At 47.9% G+C, this 17,106-nt stretch overlaps 1 protein-coding gene across 8 annotated transcripts in view; it reads left to right on the forward strand.

Annotated features, from left to right (window-relative positions):
- LOC112653817 (protein FAM169B) overlaps positions 1 to 17,106 on the forward strand; it is a 128,225-nt gene that overhangs the window by 85,396 nt on the left and 25,723 nt on the right. For 5 of the 8 annotated variants that reach the window (XM_025438079.3, XM_035714822.2, XM_025438074.2 and 2 more), the window contains exons 7-9: positions 2,038 to 2,169; positions 6,858 to 6,946; positions 8,403 to 11,164. In XM_025438079.3, coding sequence (XP_025293864.1) covers positions 2,038 to 2,169; positions 6,858 to 6,946; positions 8,403 to 8,588 — 407 coding nt within the window. In that variant the 3' untranslated portion in view covers positions 8,589 to 11,164. The other 3 variants (XR_004814771.2, XM_025438082.3, XR_007409802.1) reach the window with 3 other exon arrangements.

Raw genomic sequence — 17,106 nt, forward strand, 5'->3', positions numbered from 1 at the left:
CTGTATTGCTCACTTCGAGGTATTGGAAAGTTCCAGAACCTAGGCAGCTGGTTCTCTGTCCAAATGCCTGTCCTTTGTGTTCCTCTCCTTATTTTTTTTTTTTTAAAAAGGTTTTATTTATTTGAGAAATAGAGCACACGCAGGGAGAGTAGCAGAGGGAGTGGGAGAGGCAGGCTCCCCACTGAGAAGGACCATCAGGTCCCTGGGATCATGACCTGAGCTGAAGGCATACACTTAAATGACTGAGTCACCCAGGTGCCCTCCACCCCTCCTTATCTTTGCTTCAGCTCTGAGACCTTTGCTTGAGTACATTGGCCTCCCAGGGCAGCCTCCTCAGCTTTCCCTAGGGGAATAGCGGGCTCCAAGGACTGGGGGCTGCCCCAGGGCAGCTCTGCTAAGACCTTTGCAGGGTTCTGTGGATCCCTGTTTTTCCTTCTCTGTTTCTGCCCTGCAGAGAAAGAAGATATGAAGGTGCTGATTCTGAAGCGTGCTATTTGTCTTTGGGGTTTCAGCTAACTGAGCATGCTGGGGCCTCAGGCTTTTATATCACCTCTGGCTGTATCTGGGCACATAGGTGAACAGGTAGACTGTGGAGAAAGAAGCTGCTGGAGGCTCAAGATTGGGTGCAGGTGCACTGACTGCATGCTTCACTGACTTTTATTGAGCACAGTCTTGCTCTTTGAATGGACAAGAGGGACTCCTCTGCCCATGGCCCCATGCTTTGGAGCCTCTTGCAGCTGTGTCTTTCTCCATGGTATAAAGGGGTCTGTGGGCCCAAGAGGGTATTCCTACCAGGGTCCAGGCAATGCCTTCTAAGCTGACTCAAGGTACCAGGACCCCGGGTTTCCTGCCAGTGGTGCTGAAGGCCGGAGTGGACTCCATCCCTGGATCTGTGCACTTAAGGGTGGACCATGACACCAGTTTGCCTATCTTTAGACCCCAGGGACAGCCATTGATGGGGTGTGGATGGAGTATGGGCGTGGTGTCCACACTTGTACGCACAGACCCCTTGCTGGGTGTATGTGTGTGGCGCTGGGGTAGGAAGGGAAGCAGGTGGGCTGCCTTCAGGGGGCCAGCTCTCTTGGTATTGCTACATTCTGGTGCAAAACTCCAAGGAGTCCAAGAATTCTAAATTTGAAACTAGCTTTCCCTGTTATTATGAAGTTATATTTGTCAAGATGGGAAAGCAGATCATTCTATCTAGCACTCTGCTAGCTTGGCTTACACTTTCGGAATACTTAGTGTCATGCTCTGGAGCTTTCCATCTGTGCAGTTGCCCTGGGCTGGGAAATATTAGGAGCGGGCCGATGCTGCCCCCACCGACACCTGCAGGACCAGGAGCAAGCAGCTTCCCATTTGGCTGGATTCAGGATTTCACCGCCAAGTGAAAAACGCTCACCCTGTGAAGGTGGACATAGAAGTTTCTAAGCCTTGAGGTGACTCTGGAATCAAGGCATCCACAGGGGATGCGCCGGAAGGTTCTCCTAGAGAGGAGAGCCGGCGAGGCTCGGAGGAAGGGCAGTGCCTGAGGAGAGGACAGTGTAGGGTGATGTTGTGGGCTCTGTTGGGGTCCCCCCCAAGTCTTATGTTGAAGCCTCCTCTGCCCCCTCCCAAGTGACTGTATGTGGAGGTAGTAAGATTAAGTGAGTTCATAGCAGTGGGGCCCTGATCCAGTAGACTGGTAAGAAGAGGTTCTTATTTAGAAGAGGGGCCCGGGACACAGACACCGAGGGACGACCACGTGCGGGCACGGGAACCAGGCAGCCCTCCGCGCGCCCCTGCGGTCATCTGGATGTGGGGCTTCTGTCCGCCACGGTGAGGCAGCTTAGGTCTGTCGGTGAAGCCCCCCGCCCCGGGCGGGACGCGTTGTTACCGCGACCCCCGGCTACGACCGGGTGGACGGAAGCGGGAGCACGTGGCAGCCGGAGCAGGATGGACGTGGCTTGCGCGCAGTGCAGGAACCGCAGGAACCGGAAGCGTCCCGCCCGGAGACGCCGCGGGGGGCGGGCCTTCCGGCCGACACGTGCGCATCCTCAGTCTGCAGGAAGTTCCTGGAGGCCCATCCGGAGGAGCGGGGGCGCCTGTGGGAGGTGGAGCCCCCGGGAGCCTGGGGCCAGCGAGGCAGCATCTGGCTGAAGGTTCGGCGGCAGCAGGCCCAGCTTCCAGACTGTGAGTCCCGGGGAACGACGTGCGCGTTGAAGCCCAGGTCAATGCTACCGATGGAGTCTGGCCTGTGCGGGTGTTGGGTTTGTTGTCGCAGGAACAGGAGGGAGTGAGACCCGGGAGGTGGTTTCTTGTCCTCGGCCCACCTTCCTTTCCTGAGTGGACCACATCTTCTCGACCTTGCTCTAGATCTCCCCCGATGCAGCTAAGTCAGAAGCTCCCTGGGACGGAGGGGCTCCCCGTTTATAACGAGACGGGATCTCTGAAACGTGGAAGGAGACTAATGTGTGCACCTGCCTAAAGATTGGTGAAGCCACCAAAGGGTTTACTGTGAAGCACAAGCTTTCCATGCCCGCCCTTCCCTTGTGGGAGATGACACGCATGCATAGTGGTGGTGTTGCGTAGATAGCATGCTGCAAAGGAGTACTTGTCCTTCCTGTCCTGTCCTTTTTTTTTTTTTTTTAAAGATTTTATTTATTTATGAGAGACACATAGAGGCAGACGGAGAAACAGGCTTCCTGCAGGGAGGGTGATGCCGGACTTGATCCCAGGACCCCAGGATCAAGGCCTGAGCCATAGACAGAGGCTCAACTGCTGAGCCAGCCAGGTGTCCCCTTTCTGTCCTTTTTATTGGCAGCATAGTATGCTGCTGTGTGGAGATGTTGATTTGGGCAGCCCCTCTTACAGACACATTGTCCTCAGTTTGGGGTTTTGTCCTCAGTTAGAGCCCCACGGTGAGTTTGCAGGGATTTTGATGGAGGGTCCTGATGGGAGGCAACAGGTGGGAAGACCAGATGCAGTTGTGTCTGGTTCCCCAAGTTGCTTTTCAACAGTGTGCCTTCCACCTCTTCCACGTGGGTGATTTGGACTGCACATTGTTGGTGGTTCTCAGCCCCCTGCTCATGGCGAGGGCCCCTGGGGGCAAGGCTGCAGGTGCCGTGTATGGGTGGGAGGCGCGGGAGGGTCTCACAGTTTAAGTTCACTGGCCAAAGTGAAAAGCGCTGGCTTTTCTTCCCTCCTGGGAAAGAAAGCTCCTGTCAGCATGAAATGCCATTTCCCAGGCTGCAGGTAGCTCATTAGGGGACAGTGGATAACTGATTTACTTTAGGTCGTGACAGGGAAGAAAGAGCGCCTTGGAGTTTATTGATGATAACAGTGATAGGTTTTGCTTTTATGGTGCCTTTCAGCTAGAAGGTTTAATGGATCTTTACAGATATTAATGGGGTGACCAGGCACCTGGGAAAGAGGCCACTGGCAGGGCTGTGACTGTGATCCTAATGAGGCGGTTAAGTGACTTGCCCTGTGGCATCCACAGTTAGAAATGAAGGGGGAGCTGGCCCGGATCACCACTCAGTAAGCTCAACGGGTTTATCGAGGAGCTTCACAAATGAGCCTGCAGCTCCCACATGGACGAGGCCTTTGTGTCTTGGACGTTACAGTTCCTTGGCTGGGAATGAAAAAAGAAGAAAGGTTTGCATATCAGAATGTGGAAATAATATGGAAATTGCACAGGCCGGGGGGTGGGGGGTGGGCAAGCAAGGGGAGGATGTTTTGGCATAACTGGGGAGACTGCTTTCCTCGGAGAATTCCTCTGGGGGTTATTTCAAGAGCTGAAAGTTGGTGTGGTCTGGTCACAGGAAACTGAGCTGGGAGTCAGATGCCAGACCTGTCACTTTAACTCACTGTGAGATTTGCCAACTCTCTCTTTAAAACAGCAAATGAGGGGACTTTCACAGAGAATGTTCCAGAAGCATGCTTTGAGTCTTTTGAAGAAAGAAGGGTCATCATTATAATTAGGATATAATTAGATTACTGAAACTATATAATTTAAAAAAAAATCTAAATTATGGTCTTTTCACTCCTTGTATAAATCATAGCTAGTTCCCAGTTTCACCCACAACTTCTGTCTCCCCCCAGGGCCAGCAGTCAGGATTTTAATTCACTTGGGAAGGTTTTCAGCCAGCCAGCTTCATCGTGTAACAATTTTGTCAGCACTGACATTTCAGGTTTTTTTCCGGGTTGGTGAGTGGGGGCTGCAAATGCAATCACAGATTTGCCCAGATGCTCTGCAGTGTCTCAGTTTTTAGTCTCTGCCTTCATGGAAATCTGCAAGTGTTAGCCCATTAGGTTTTCCCACAGGTCACCAAACAGTGTAGGTTCTGGAATCATCTCTTGCCTGGAAATCTCACACAGCCATTTATTTATTTAATTAAAGATTTTATTTATTTTTATTTGAGAGACAGAGACAGCGAGAAAGAGAGGATGAGTGAGGAAGAGAAGCAGAGGGAGAAGCAGACTCCCCACTGAGCAGGGAGTCCAATGCAGGGCTCAATCCCAGGACTCCAGGATCATGACCCAAGCTGAAGGCAAATGCTTAACTGATTAACCAACTCAACCACCCAGGCATCCCTAACATAGCCATTTAATTTAATTTTAGTTTTTAATCAGTCTGTTATTCTTAGAGTTGCTTTCTTGAATTGTTCTGTTTTTCAAGTTCTATCTTTTGTTCCTTTATTTCTGACTGTTATTTTGGAGGTTTCCTACAATTTCATGTGCTGTAGAAATAGAACTGTAAGCAAGAAGCCCAGCAGAGCCAATTGCTTTTTACATTCTAAGTAAGGCATGGACATTTTACATCATTCCAAAGGGAAATTAACTTGTGCTCTTTTCAAAAGTTTCGAAACCTATTTTTGAGGCAGAGTCCTTTATGGACTAGGTCTTTTAAAGTTTGCATGGATCTTGCCTGTTGATAACATCTGTGGCTTATAATGGCCCTGAAAATATTTACAGGGTTTTCAGAACTTTTGAGAGAAGGAGTTTGTGGGAAAGTTTTTTCTTCCTACACTCAGTTACATATGAAGCCTTTGAAACTTGACCAATAGGATCATAATTCTATCTAGTGTGACTTCTCATTTAGCTTGCACATGCTTTAGGTTTTTGTAATGGAGGAGGTGAAATTGAATGCTCCAACAGTGGAAAGTTACAAAAATGTGGCTGGAGGCAGGAAGTAATTGCACACAGCTTTAAAAATTATTTTTTTTCATTCCTTAGGTTATAGTTTTGCTTTTTTTCCAGGTGGATTTTTAATATATTCAAACATCATCCGTAGGGAAAATAATTTTCTTCTATTTACATTTAATTTTTAATGCTACAGTGTACATAAAAAGATGTGAAATATATGAGCTGGGGAGGTGGGGTCATTTTTCTAAAAGTCTGAATCTTAGAAAACTGCAACTCTAGCCTCATCTCACCTTGTTCTGATGATGAGTTGGACATTATACAGTGCAGTAGTAATAGCAGTTTTATGGCAATGAGCTGTGGTGGGGAAGTGCTGAGAGGAGAACCACCATACTGGATGGGTTTTTCCTAATGCTGCTCTTTTGAAAGGTTGTGTGGCTCCCTCTCGTGGCTATTGTCATCTACTGCGTCCTGGATGGCAACTCCTGGATGGTAACTTACTTTGACCCACCTGTGTTGTTGCTTCTCAGAGTCTTATCCTGGTGCTTCCAAATTAGAGCATTCATTTAAAAAAATTATTGAACCTTTATTGGTTAGGAATAAAATATGAGCAAGTATTTGGTAGTCTCTATCATGCTTTAGTCCATACCACGTAAACACATAGCCTTACACATCAGGAAGGGTAGGAAATAAGGGATTGCCTACTTCATTCTCTCATTCATTCTTTCATTCATACGTTCACGTATTATCTCATTCATTCAACAGATTACTATAATGGAGGATCTACCAGTGTTGGGCCACTGGCAAAGGTGATAAGGATACTGAGGCTGACTGAGTCTGAACTCATTTATGAGTTTGCATTTTTACAGAGAAGTACGTGGGCAACCATTACTGCATTATATAGAAACTCTGAGAGAGCACTAAAGTAAGCTGGTATTTTTAAATGCTTATGATTCAGTTTTGCCAAACCAAAGTTGGCTAATTCATAAAGTCTATAAATAGATTTTAAAATTTATGTATATAGGTAACAACTAAATAATATATTCTTATTTGAAAAGTGTGTTTCTTATTTTTTTTTTAAGTGTGTTCCATGCCCAGCATGGAACTTACCACTCTGAGATCAAGACCTGAGCTGAGATCAACAGTCGGATAGATGCCTAACCAACTGAGCCACCCGGGTGCCCTGAAAAATGTGTTTCATTTACATTTTTGGCTCAAATGGAAAACTGAATATTTTTTTCCTAAAGGATCTGAACACTCTTCCAACACACACACACACACACACACACACACGGATTTTGGGGCCTAGGGAAGTACACAGTGGGATAAGAAAATCATCCCTTTTCAAGTTGGGGCTGATTTGGTAAGAGGGAGTGGGGGGCTGAATTAAAAAGAGTGATTATGGGCTCTCTTTCAAGTAAAAATTCTAGTGAGCAAAGGAATATAACTAGAAACTGACTCCATTTAACATCTGAATAATTGGAAGAAAAGATCAAATTCCAGATCAGAAACCCTTGAGTAGAGCCATCGCTTCACGTCTGCCCAAACCTGGCAGGTTTCCCCGTCCTCCGGAAGGTGCTGTAGCAGATATCACAGTGAAAGTCAAGAAGATGGAATTGGGTTGTGGTGATCAGTGCTTTTGGAGGGGTCCCAAGTGTATTATTAATCTTTCGATTGTCCACTCCCTTGGAACCACCCCTGTTTGCTTATCCTGCTTTCTTGGTTGGGGAGGGCAGCTCACCCAGGAAATTCCAAGGAGGACATGAGCCATCATGGGCGGACTTCTCCAGATGATGGGCCCAGACCATCTCAAGATGACAAGAAGGTACAGTGGTGAATGTGTCATTCTAGGAATGGGTTTTGTTTTCTTAGCAATCATGTTGTGCTTGTTTAGTGAAGCTCTAAACTTGCAAAGCATCTTCCTAATAACCTTGGCTGTGGGCTTCTCCGTCGCTGTGGGCTGTTGACTTAGAGTCTCTGTACTGCAGTATGAGGAGAGGCTCTTCTTGAAGCTAGACAAGCTCTAACAAAGCCAGAACTAAACGGGACACATGGGAATCAGCTGTAGCCTTGCATTGTTAAGGAAATATTGAAAAATCTGAATTTCACATTCTGCCACGGACCAGCATCTTTCAAGCAGAGCAAATGTGTGGACAAATTTCTTTCTCTCCTACTCTGCCCCTCAAGCCCAGATGCTAGAAAATGGAATATGGCATTAGGTTATCATAGAACCCAGAGTGATGAGAGAAGAGAAACTATGGATAAGGATGGCTGCTAAGTATTTCTTAGTGGCCCATTGTCTGTTCAGTGTTTCATAAGATTGGAAGTGGTGTGATTCCATTAAGCAATTCCCTAAAGCCCAGGCAGATACTCGCCATGCAAGGTAATTCAGATGACAAAAGCGTCTTTGCTCTTGAATTCCTAAAGAGTTAATGATTTTAAACTCCAAAACTTACAATTGCAGCTTGTGAGCAATGTTGCTTATTTTGGAAAGTAGGTGGTACTGGGATAGAAGACTCAACATCAAAGGCATAATATATCCTAGTAAGTGCTGGATTGTTTTAGAAAAGCTGGCAGAGGAGGGCTTTCATTTTCCTTGGTTTGCAATGGAAAAAGGGGCTAATATATGGCCCTACCAGGCCACTGAATTGCAAGTATTGTGCTTTGCCTCTTTGCTGATCTAGGACTTTCATGTTTTTTTTTTTTTTCTTTTAAGATTTTATTTATTTATTCATGAGAGACACACAGAGAGAGGCAGAGACATAGGCAGAGGGAGAAGCAGGCTCCCTGTGGGGAGCCCGAAGTGGGACTCAATCCCAGGACCCTGGGATCATGACCTGAGCCAAAGGCAGATGCTCAACCAGTGAGCCACCCAGCTGCCCCTCTCTGACTTTCCTTTTAAACCTTGAAGGCTGTTAGAGAAGCAGGAGAGGTTCGGTGTGATGTCACACCCATGGGCACGTGTCTGGGGAAGTCCATATCATTAGTCATAAGAACACCACCTTTGAAAAGTAGAGCTTCCTTGCTTTGCTCTTTCTCTGATCTCCATGGGCTGGGCTCTTCAGTTCCTGTCAGGAAATACGTTCCCACCAGTAAATACATAACTCAGAGAATCTTATGAACAAAATACAGTGTCTCCGTAGCTGGCTGGGGTGTTTGAACCTGGCTTGTCTGTTCTGAATCTGAGCACACAGCATGTGCAAGGGCCTGGCCTGGCCAGGACACTGGCAGGCCCATTACACCATGTGTTGGAAAGCTTGGTTGATTCTTTTTTGATTCAGGAGAGAACCAGCGGAGAACCGGAACAGACAAAGAGTGATCAAGACTGCGGAGTGAAAGAAGCAGCCGTGGGGCGGCTTAGACCAGCCCGCTGGGCCGAGCCAGAGGAGAAAGAGGCCAAGAGGACTGTGATGGATGTGGGGCTAGCCTGGGAGTCCCAGCAGAAGCACATGCGGCCCAGCTCTTAACTCGAAGAGGGCAGCCTGAGTCTTGGGGAGTGGCCTCTCTGGGCCCCAGGGGATATGAGTGTGAGGGCTGCCTCTGTCACTCCGTGGGTGGCCAGGAGCCAGCCTCTGCCTTGCCCTTTGAGGAGAAAAGCTAGGGCATAGACCCTGCCTACCTCAGGCTTTTTGGGGGGCCCGGGTGAGAGGAAGCCTGGGAGAGTGCTTCAGTCTTCAAGCACAGAGATCTCAACAGGTACAGACAGTTCTTTTCCCGAGCTTTGATTTCAGAAGTGCGTTTGTTAAACCTGATAGGTTTCTGTGATTCAGGATGAATTTGTAAAGATGGTACTGGAACCACTTGAACCTTCTTTCACACAAGGAAACTCTGAAAAGGGCCATGCCCCTTCAGGTCTGCACTGCAGCAATCTGTCTCAGGTCTGCCCATGCCAGCTCAGATGTCATCATGAGACCATAGACACCAGAAGGGTTTCTGGGGAGAAGAATCTTTTCCAGAGAAGCTTTTGCCATATCGGGAGCTCCCTGAGGGCAGTGGCTGGGACTGCCTGCTGATGTACACCCTCACTCACATCTGGCCTGGTATACAGGAGGCACTCAGAGTGGGTTCCGGGGGACATCAGGATCATAGCCATAACCCCATTCAGAGGGGAAGCCACTGGAGGGAACTTTGTGCTGATGGCTCTTCCAGCATATTGATGCCTCTAGGGAAAAGGCTTGTACTGGTAAAAGTGACTGTAGAGCTAATGGCCTGCCTGCACCTAGCGAGACAGTGGCCTCCTCAGCTATCTACACCACCCTGCTCGCGGCACATACTTGGCCACCGTTGGGGATTCTGAGCTGAGCCAAGGACCCAGTCTGGAAGACCCCGTGAGGGCAGGCAAGCAGGCTTCACAGGGTAAGGCACAGTCTGGGCTGCTTCATGAGGCCCCAGAGCCTGCTCCCTGGAAGCTGTGGTAGGGCTTTCTCTGCAGCTGGCCTAGTCTCACCAGTGTTCAGTAGGATTCCAACCAATGAAAGCTGCCTGGGTCCTCTTGGGGCAGGCAGCCCAGTCCCAGCCCCTACTTGTGGGTGAATGCAAATTTGACCTTATCCCTGAGGACACTCCTCGATGGCTTTATCACTGTCTCTGGGGCTACCTAGGGCCCTGAAGACTCAGTTCCCATCTCTGGGCGCCTTCCTTGCTTTCTGTATCCCAGCTGCCTGGGCTTCCCTTTCCTCAGACACACCTGTGCTCTTGCTCCAGGGTCAGCACTCACCCGCTCACTCTGCCTGGGGCACATGCCTGTCCTTCTCTCCCTCTGTCCTTCTGTCTCTCTCTCTCTCTGTGTCCTCCTCCTTCTCTCTCTCTCTCTCTTTCTTCCTGCCATCTCTCCCCCATCCCAGCTGTGGTTGTGTGTGCCTGTGCACACACAGACACACAACTTGTCAGCCTGATTCCTACTGAGGCATCTAATCTCAGCTTCAGTGTCCCTTCCTGACCACCTACCTCCTCCTCCCCTTCCTACATGGCCTCAAGACCCTGGGCACTTGGCTGTGACTCCCATGAGCCACCAGCAGGACCAGCCCTGGGTCTGCTCATTTGCTTCTTGTTTCCTCAGTGCCAGTGTAGACCTGGTCTTCAGTAACTGTGTGGGGAATGAGTGGTAGCAGATCTCCTCTTCTGCTCCTCTGTTAAATGCTGGAGATGGATGGAATAACAGTTTCAGCTTTTTAGGGGTGCCGTAAAGCTCATCCTGGAGCCTGGGGATGGGGAGGAGACCACCAGCCCCATGTGCTGGCAAGATACTCACTGCTGCTCCCCTAGTGGTCAGAGGACACGTGTGATGGGACCTCTGTTACTTATTTACTCATCCATCTGTCCACCCACGCATCTGTCCATCTGTTCATCCTTCCATTCATTTATCCATATACTCATCTGCCTGTCTGTCCATCCTTCTGACATCCATCCATCCATCCATCCATCTGTCCATCCACCCACCTGTCTGTACATCCATCTGCCCACATCTGCCCACATCTGCCCATTTGTTTATTTCTCCATCTCTCCACCAACCCATCCATCCATCCATCCATCCATCCATCCATCCATCCATCCATCCCCCACCCTGTTGTACAACAAATATTTAGCATGCTTGCTTGGGACTGGGCTCTGTGCTGGGTACTGGCAATGTACAGATAAGTGAAATGTGTTTACTGGACTCAGACTCTTCTCTCTGGAAGAGTCTCTTCTAGAGTGTTCCCCTGGAGTTGTTGTCTTACACCCATTAGAAAGAGGGAAAAGTCCAATGGAAGGAAATAGAGCTTAGAGCTCCATATGAAGACCATGAAATCTCTCAGTGCCTTTGGGCCCCTTGTGAAGGAGGGACAAACCATAAAAGTAGACTCATCAGTGGCATCTGCAGTCAAGGGGTGCTCCACGTGTAATGCTCTTCATTGTGTGACAAAATGGATGCTGTGAACTTGGCATTGTTCAGGACGAATGGCTAGTACTTTGTGTTTACCTGGAAATGAACTGATGAAAATATCTCAGGGGTTTCATGAAGTTACTGTTCAATAAAAGCATCCTCCCAAGGGAGAAGAACTGATGTGTTGGTGTAGTTCATTTACAGATGCAAAAACAAACCTTGCAGAGTTAAAGAAAACACACTGGCGCTCCAAGCAACACCCTCTCCAGCCAGTGACACAGTCCAGTTTGGTCTGGGGCCTTGTGCAGGGTTCCCTTCCATGTAGCTTGTGAGGGGAGTGTCTATAAAGTGTTTGTGTGTATGTGTGAGCGTACACGTGGTGTGTTGTTTTTCTTAAATCAGTAATTTACAAACCATAACATTTTCATTTGAAGTATATATAATTTCATGTTTTTTAGTATATTTATAGAGTTGTGCAATCAACACTACAATCATTATCCCAAAAAGATACCCTATACCTATTAGCAGTCTCCCTTTCCATCCACCCTCAGCTCTAGGCAACCACAAATATACTTTGCCTTTCTATAGATCTGTTTTGGACATGTCTTACAAGTATAATACTATGAGTGGTCATTTCTGTCTGCCTTCTTTCACTTGCTGTAATGGTTTTTAAGGATTTTTTAAAAATTATTTATTTATGGGGAGGGAGGAGCAGATGGAGAGGAACAAGCAGACTCCATGCTGAGTGCAGAGCCTGACGTAGGGCTCAATCTCAGGACCATAAGATCGTGACCTGAGCCAAAACCAAGAGTTGGATACTTAAAAAAAAAAAAAGATTTTATTCATTCATTCATTCATTCATTCATTCATTCATTCGACACACACACACACACACAGAGGCAGAAACATAGGCAGAGAGAGAAGCAGGCTCCATGCAGGAAGCTGGATCGATGTGGAACTCGATCCCAGGACCCCAGGATCACTCCCAGGACCCTGGTATTGTGACCTGAGCTGAAGGTAGAGACATAACCAACTGAGCCACCCAGGTGTCCCTGTCTCTTCACTTTTTTGATGGTGTAATTTGAGGTGCAGCATTTTGAATTTTGATGATGTGTAGTTTATCTACTTTTCTTTGGTTGTTTACGCATTTGGTGTTGGGAGTGATAATGATTGTGTCTTAAAAATGTACTCTAAAAGGAATTATTGAGGAGAAATTTGTTTCTGTAATGAATATAGAAAAATCCACAAAGGATTCATTACTTAGAAGAAAGCCATCTCTAGATCCCAGGCTCATGTCCTGTGAGTGGTGTGTTGCCTTGTGGGTTATTTTATCCAAAGCTTAAAGCTTACCATGATCCAGAAATTGACTTCTGGGTACATAACCAAGAGAACTGAAGAATTGTGGCCTCATAAAAACGTACACAAATGTTTAAAGCTACATTATTTATAATAGCCCAAACTGAAATCATACCCAAAGCCCATCAGTTGGTAAATGGATAAACAAAATGTGGCATATCCATACAATGGAATATTATTTAGCTATAAAAAGGAGTGAAGTACTGGTAGTGCTACACCATGGATAAACCTTAAACACATGCTAAATGGGAAGAAACCAGATATTGAAAATCCATGGTCCTGCAGAAACTTGCCCTATGGGTTCAGGGTCTGGCAGTGGTGGCAGACATTCATTGTTGTATACTGGGTTCTGGAATGGATTTTCTTCCAAGGAGTGGGGTTTTAAGCTATCTTAGTATCAGATATTTTGTTCTAGGAAGTCTTTGGGAACACAGTCCTTTGGGATGAGGAAGGAATAAATACAACTGGTTGGATACTTACAGAAATCTTAAGGGCTCAACAGACTATGAGACAATTTCTAAAAGCCCCATTTTCTGTGAGAAGCATTATAAGATTTTTTATTTTGATTTAGTTCTTTTTCTAGGGAGAGATGGTCAGTATCTGGAAGTTTTGAAGTTAGGGGTCCAGGTTTCCATGTTGAGAAGCCATGAAATTCCTTGGCCACCTTCCTCTTCCACTTCCACTTCCACCTCTGCCATTTTACATGGGGTGTAAAATAACACAGTGGTCAAGCAAGAGAAAGGAGCTGGAAACCACAGCAACAGGCATGGAGGGTCTGCAAGCCCAGCCAGCACCCAACCAAACATCCAGGGAGCTGGACTTCCTGTCATCAAATGAGACCCTACCAGAAGGAGTAATCTCCTGTAAGAAAACTCCTACAAACGGCCCAGCAACTGAAATGCTTCCTTGAGTATGTTCTTCAGGCTTTCTAGAAGGTAACCTCTCCAGCAGTGACCCTTGGCGGTGTGCAGATGAGCTGCAGAGCTTGTGAACTTTTATGACCTTCATTGCTCCTGACTCATGGCACCTACTCGCTGGTGGGCAGCTCATGGATGCTGCATGAGGCAGACACTGAGCAGATGGCTCCTTTGGTCCCAGGGTGCTTGGACTCTTCAAATTTCATGGGATTAGAGGGTGTGTCCTTTGGTGGATTGTGGTACCGTCTTTCTGGCTCATTGTGAATTGCAGGAATAGGCTCCGTTGGTTATTATTCCTTCTTGGCTCTACACTTCCTTGATTTGGGGAATGTTTGCTGGATTCTTGGATTACCAACAGAGGCAGGTAAGAAGCATGTCATATATATATCTCCAGGGCAGCCCCGGTGGCGCAGCGGTTTAATGCCGCCTGCAGCCCAGGGTGTGATCCTGGGGACCCGGGATCGAGTCCCGCGTCAGGCTTCCGGCACGGAGTCTGCTTCTCCCCCTCTGCCTGTGTCTCTGCCTCTCTCTGAATGAATGAATGAATGAATGAATGAATGAATAAATAAATAAATAAATATTAAAAAAATATATCTCCAAATGTGTGTATTTTATTTATAAGGTAACTTTAGAAAGTTTGTATACATTAAATCCACATAAGCTACATAGGGAAACATTATAAGGAACATACTTAAAGGAACTTGAGCCTTTTCCAGCCTCCTGCAGTAGGGCTGCCTGGGGCAGGGGGTCTTGGTGAGGAGGGCACCAACTCACGTGTACATTTGGCCCATCAGAATCTCTGGTCTCAGGTACCCCACCATATGGGCGTCAGGAGGTACACCTCTGGCCTCCGACACCTGGACTCTTGCCATGTAGCCCCACTGGCATCTGCTGGTGCTTCACCTAGTCCCCACTGGGAGGTGATACGGAGGCCTGCACATTTCCTCACAATCTATGTGTTGCTGCTCCTGGCCACATTAGAAATGATTTGCTTTTCCACTGGGGACCTTGTGGCTTTGATGTGGGGTGGGCCCTGGTGCCCCAAGTTGACTCCCATAGCCTGGGGCTCAGGCTGCTCTTTGGGGCCTTTCCTTCTCTGGGAACTCTGGGCTGGGATAGGACATTTCTCTTTTCCACTCTGGGGTCCCCCAGTCTGAGAGTTTCTATCACCCCCTCCATCCCTGCCCAAATGAGTCTGGCTTTTCAGACTTCAAAGCCAATGGCCTGGTCATTTCATTTCCACACCCTTCACTGATACCCTGTGTCCTCACATGTGTCACAGAGCCTGACTCTGAGCGAGTACCCTCAGTGCATGGCAGAATTAGGGTCCCCACGCTCTTCTATGTCATGTCCCTCTGGCAGGGAAGGCTCCTTGGCCGAGTCCCTCAGTCTTCCAAAACTCCAGTGGGACATGGGCTATCAACAGCCGGAGGCCACCATTTCTCTCTCACAGGCTTGCTGCACAGCCTGAGGTCCCACTGTTAGGAATGTTTGCCTTGGGGGGTAATTTGTTAACAGAGGCAACAGGAAATGGGTACACCCCTAGACTGGTGCCAGTGAGTACCCCTGGTGACATCTGGCCATGTCCAGAGACATTTTTTGGCTGTCACCATTGGGTGAAGGAGTGAACTTCTAGCAGGTAGAAGCCAGAGGTGCCACTCAACGTCCTAAAACACCAGGGCAGCCCTCGTTACCTCAAGAATTAGCTGGCCTGAAATGTCATTACCAGGGTTGAAAAACGTTGTCCCAGACCAACAGATGCCTGTAGCTCTCAAATCCTGGGTGTCTGCAGGCTCAGATAGTGTCAGCCTTGATCAGTTATGGCTTCAGAGCAAGCCAAGAGCTCAGACCTTGAGGAGAGCTGGACAGAGTACCTTAAAGTGCTCTTGATTGAACATTCAGTCTGCTGGTTCAGTTCCTGCACAAACGAGGATTCGAGGACCTCCTAGGACTGTGTGCCGCTCTGAGACTAGGGCGGGGCTTGCAGGATGACCCCGCTGAGACCAGGCCAGTGCTTGGGGAGGCTTCACATCTTGGACCTTCCCATTGTCCTGACTGGTGAGAAAGTTCTTCCTCATTTACAGGAGAAATCACCGTGTGCCTGGAATTGAAGTCCATAGTAGGGCCTGGGAAGTGCTGTGGAGAAGACTCACCCTCTCAGTCTGTGTCCTGAGCCCCCATTCTGGCTGGTGGCAGAAGATGGGTGATCTGAATCTAGACTTGGAGAAGGCATGAAACTCTGTCTGTGGGCAGTTTTCTGAGAATACCCGCGGCGGCCACACGATGGCAGCCTTGCACAAACCAAAACCAAAACCTGCTCAGCCCAGGACGCAGCCCCCAGCTGGGTGTCTCAGGGCAGAGGACACCTGCCTACCTGCAGAAGCTGAAGAGGCCCAGTGTGGCTGGGGGTGGAGGGTGGGGGGTGGGCAGGCTGAGCTTCTTCAGCTTCTGGGTTCCCAGAGTTGAGAACACTGAGCTTTATACGTGAAAGAAACAGCAGTGCAGAATGCCTTACCTGCCTCTGAATCGGTTTCATTGTGGAGCTAGTTTGCCACTCTAGCCCCTGAATTCCGGTGATGTGACAAGACAGACCATGCAGTTGAGACTTCTTCTCAAGAGGGGCTCACATCACTCTTTTAAAGGACCAAGTGTTCCTAACTGACACACGAGAAGCCACATCTTTAGTGCATACAATTTGATAAATTTGTACATATGCACACACCTGTGCAAACATCACCACCATATCAGGGTAATGGACCTGTCACCTCCAAAAGTTTCCTGTGCCCCTTTTTATTGGTATAAAAACATAAGATCTTCCCTCTTCACCAGTTTTAAGCATATAACACAATATTGTTGACTGGAAGTGCTCTGCTGTATATTGGATCTCTAGAACTTGTTCATTTCATGTCACTTGTCCCCTCCCCCAGCCCCTGGTAACCAGCATTCAGTTCTCTGCTTCTAGGAGTTTGATTCAATATTAGATGCCACATACACATATACCTGGCATCCTGCAGTATTTATCTTTCTGTGTCTGGCTTCTTTCACTCAGCGAATGTTCTCCAGTTTCATCCATGTTACTGCAGATCACAGGATTCAGCCTTTTTAAGGCTGAATAATATACCATTGCATGTATATTCTACATTTCTTATCTGTTCGTCTGTTGACAGGGGCTTTGTTTCCATGTCATGGCTATTATAAATAACGCTGCAGTGAACAGGGGGATGCACATACCTCTTCAAGATCTTGATTTCAATTCTCTCTCTTTAAAGGTGTCCCCCAGGGAAGGACTCTTCCAGCCAGACTCATTTTTGGTGTTTGATGGCATTTTATTTTTCTTACTCAGCACATTCCCTTCCTTCTGTGCACCACTGTAGGGGGCTCCAGGGCTCATTTACTGATCAAGGAGCAAAGCTCAAAGGGGAGGAATGCAGGTCCCAGGCCCCTTGGTGGCTCCTCCATCCAGGCCCCTGCCGCCATGCTCCCTCCCAGTTCTGCTAGCCCCTCGCATTCTCCCCTGGAAGAAGGGTTCAGGAAACCCCAGCGACCATGCACCTAGAGACAGGTCACCATCCAACTGTGATTTGAACTCGCTTCTCCACTTCTCTTTTATCAATCTGGTCCCATTTTCTAGATTGTTCCTTTGAGGGGTTTGTACCCTCTGTTCTTGGAGCTAGGAAACTTAGCTGACCCTGTTTAATTTGGAGTGGGAGTATTCTTGGTTGAGTAAGAGAGAAAGTTGTATCAAAAGTCAGGGGACTGTGACCTAGCCCATCTCTGCCCCCACCAAGTGGGGGAGGTGGGAAGCCATAGACCTTTGGGCAGGCTTCTATCTTCATACAGTGAGGGGCT

The sequence above is a fragment of the Canis lupus genome, chromosome 3 (assembly GCF_003254725.2).
Source record: "Canis lupus dingo isolate Sandy chromosome 3, ASM325472v2, whole genome shotgun sequence".
In the NCBI taxonomy this organism is placed as follows: domain Eukaryota; kingdom Metazoa; phylum Chordata; class Mammalia; order Carnivora; family Canidae; genus Canis; species Canis lupus.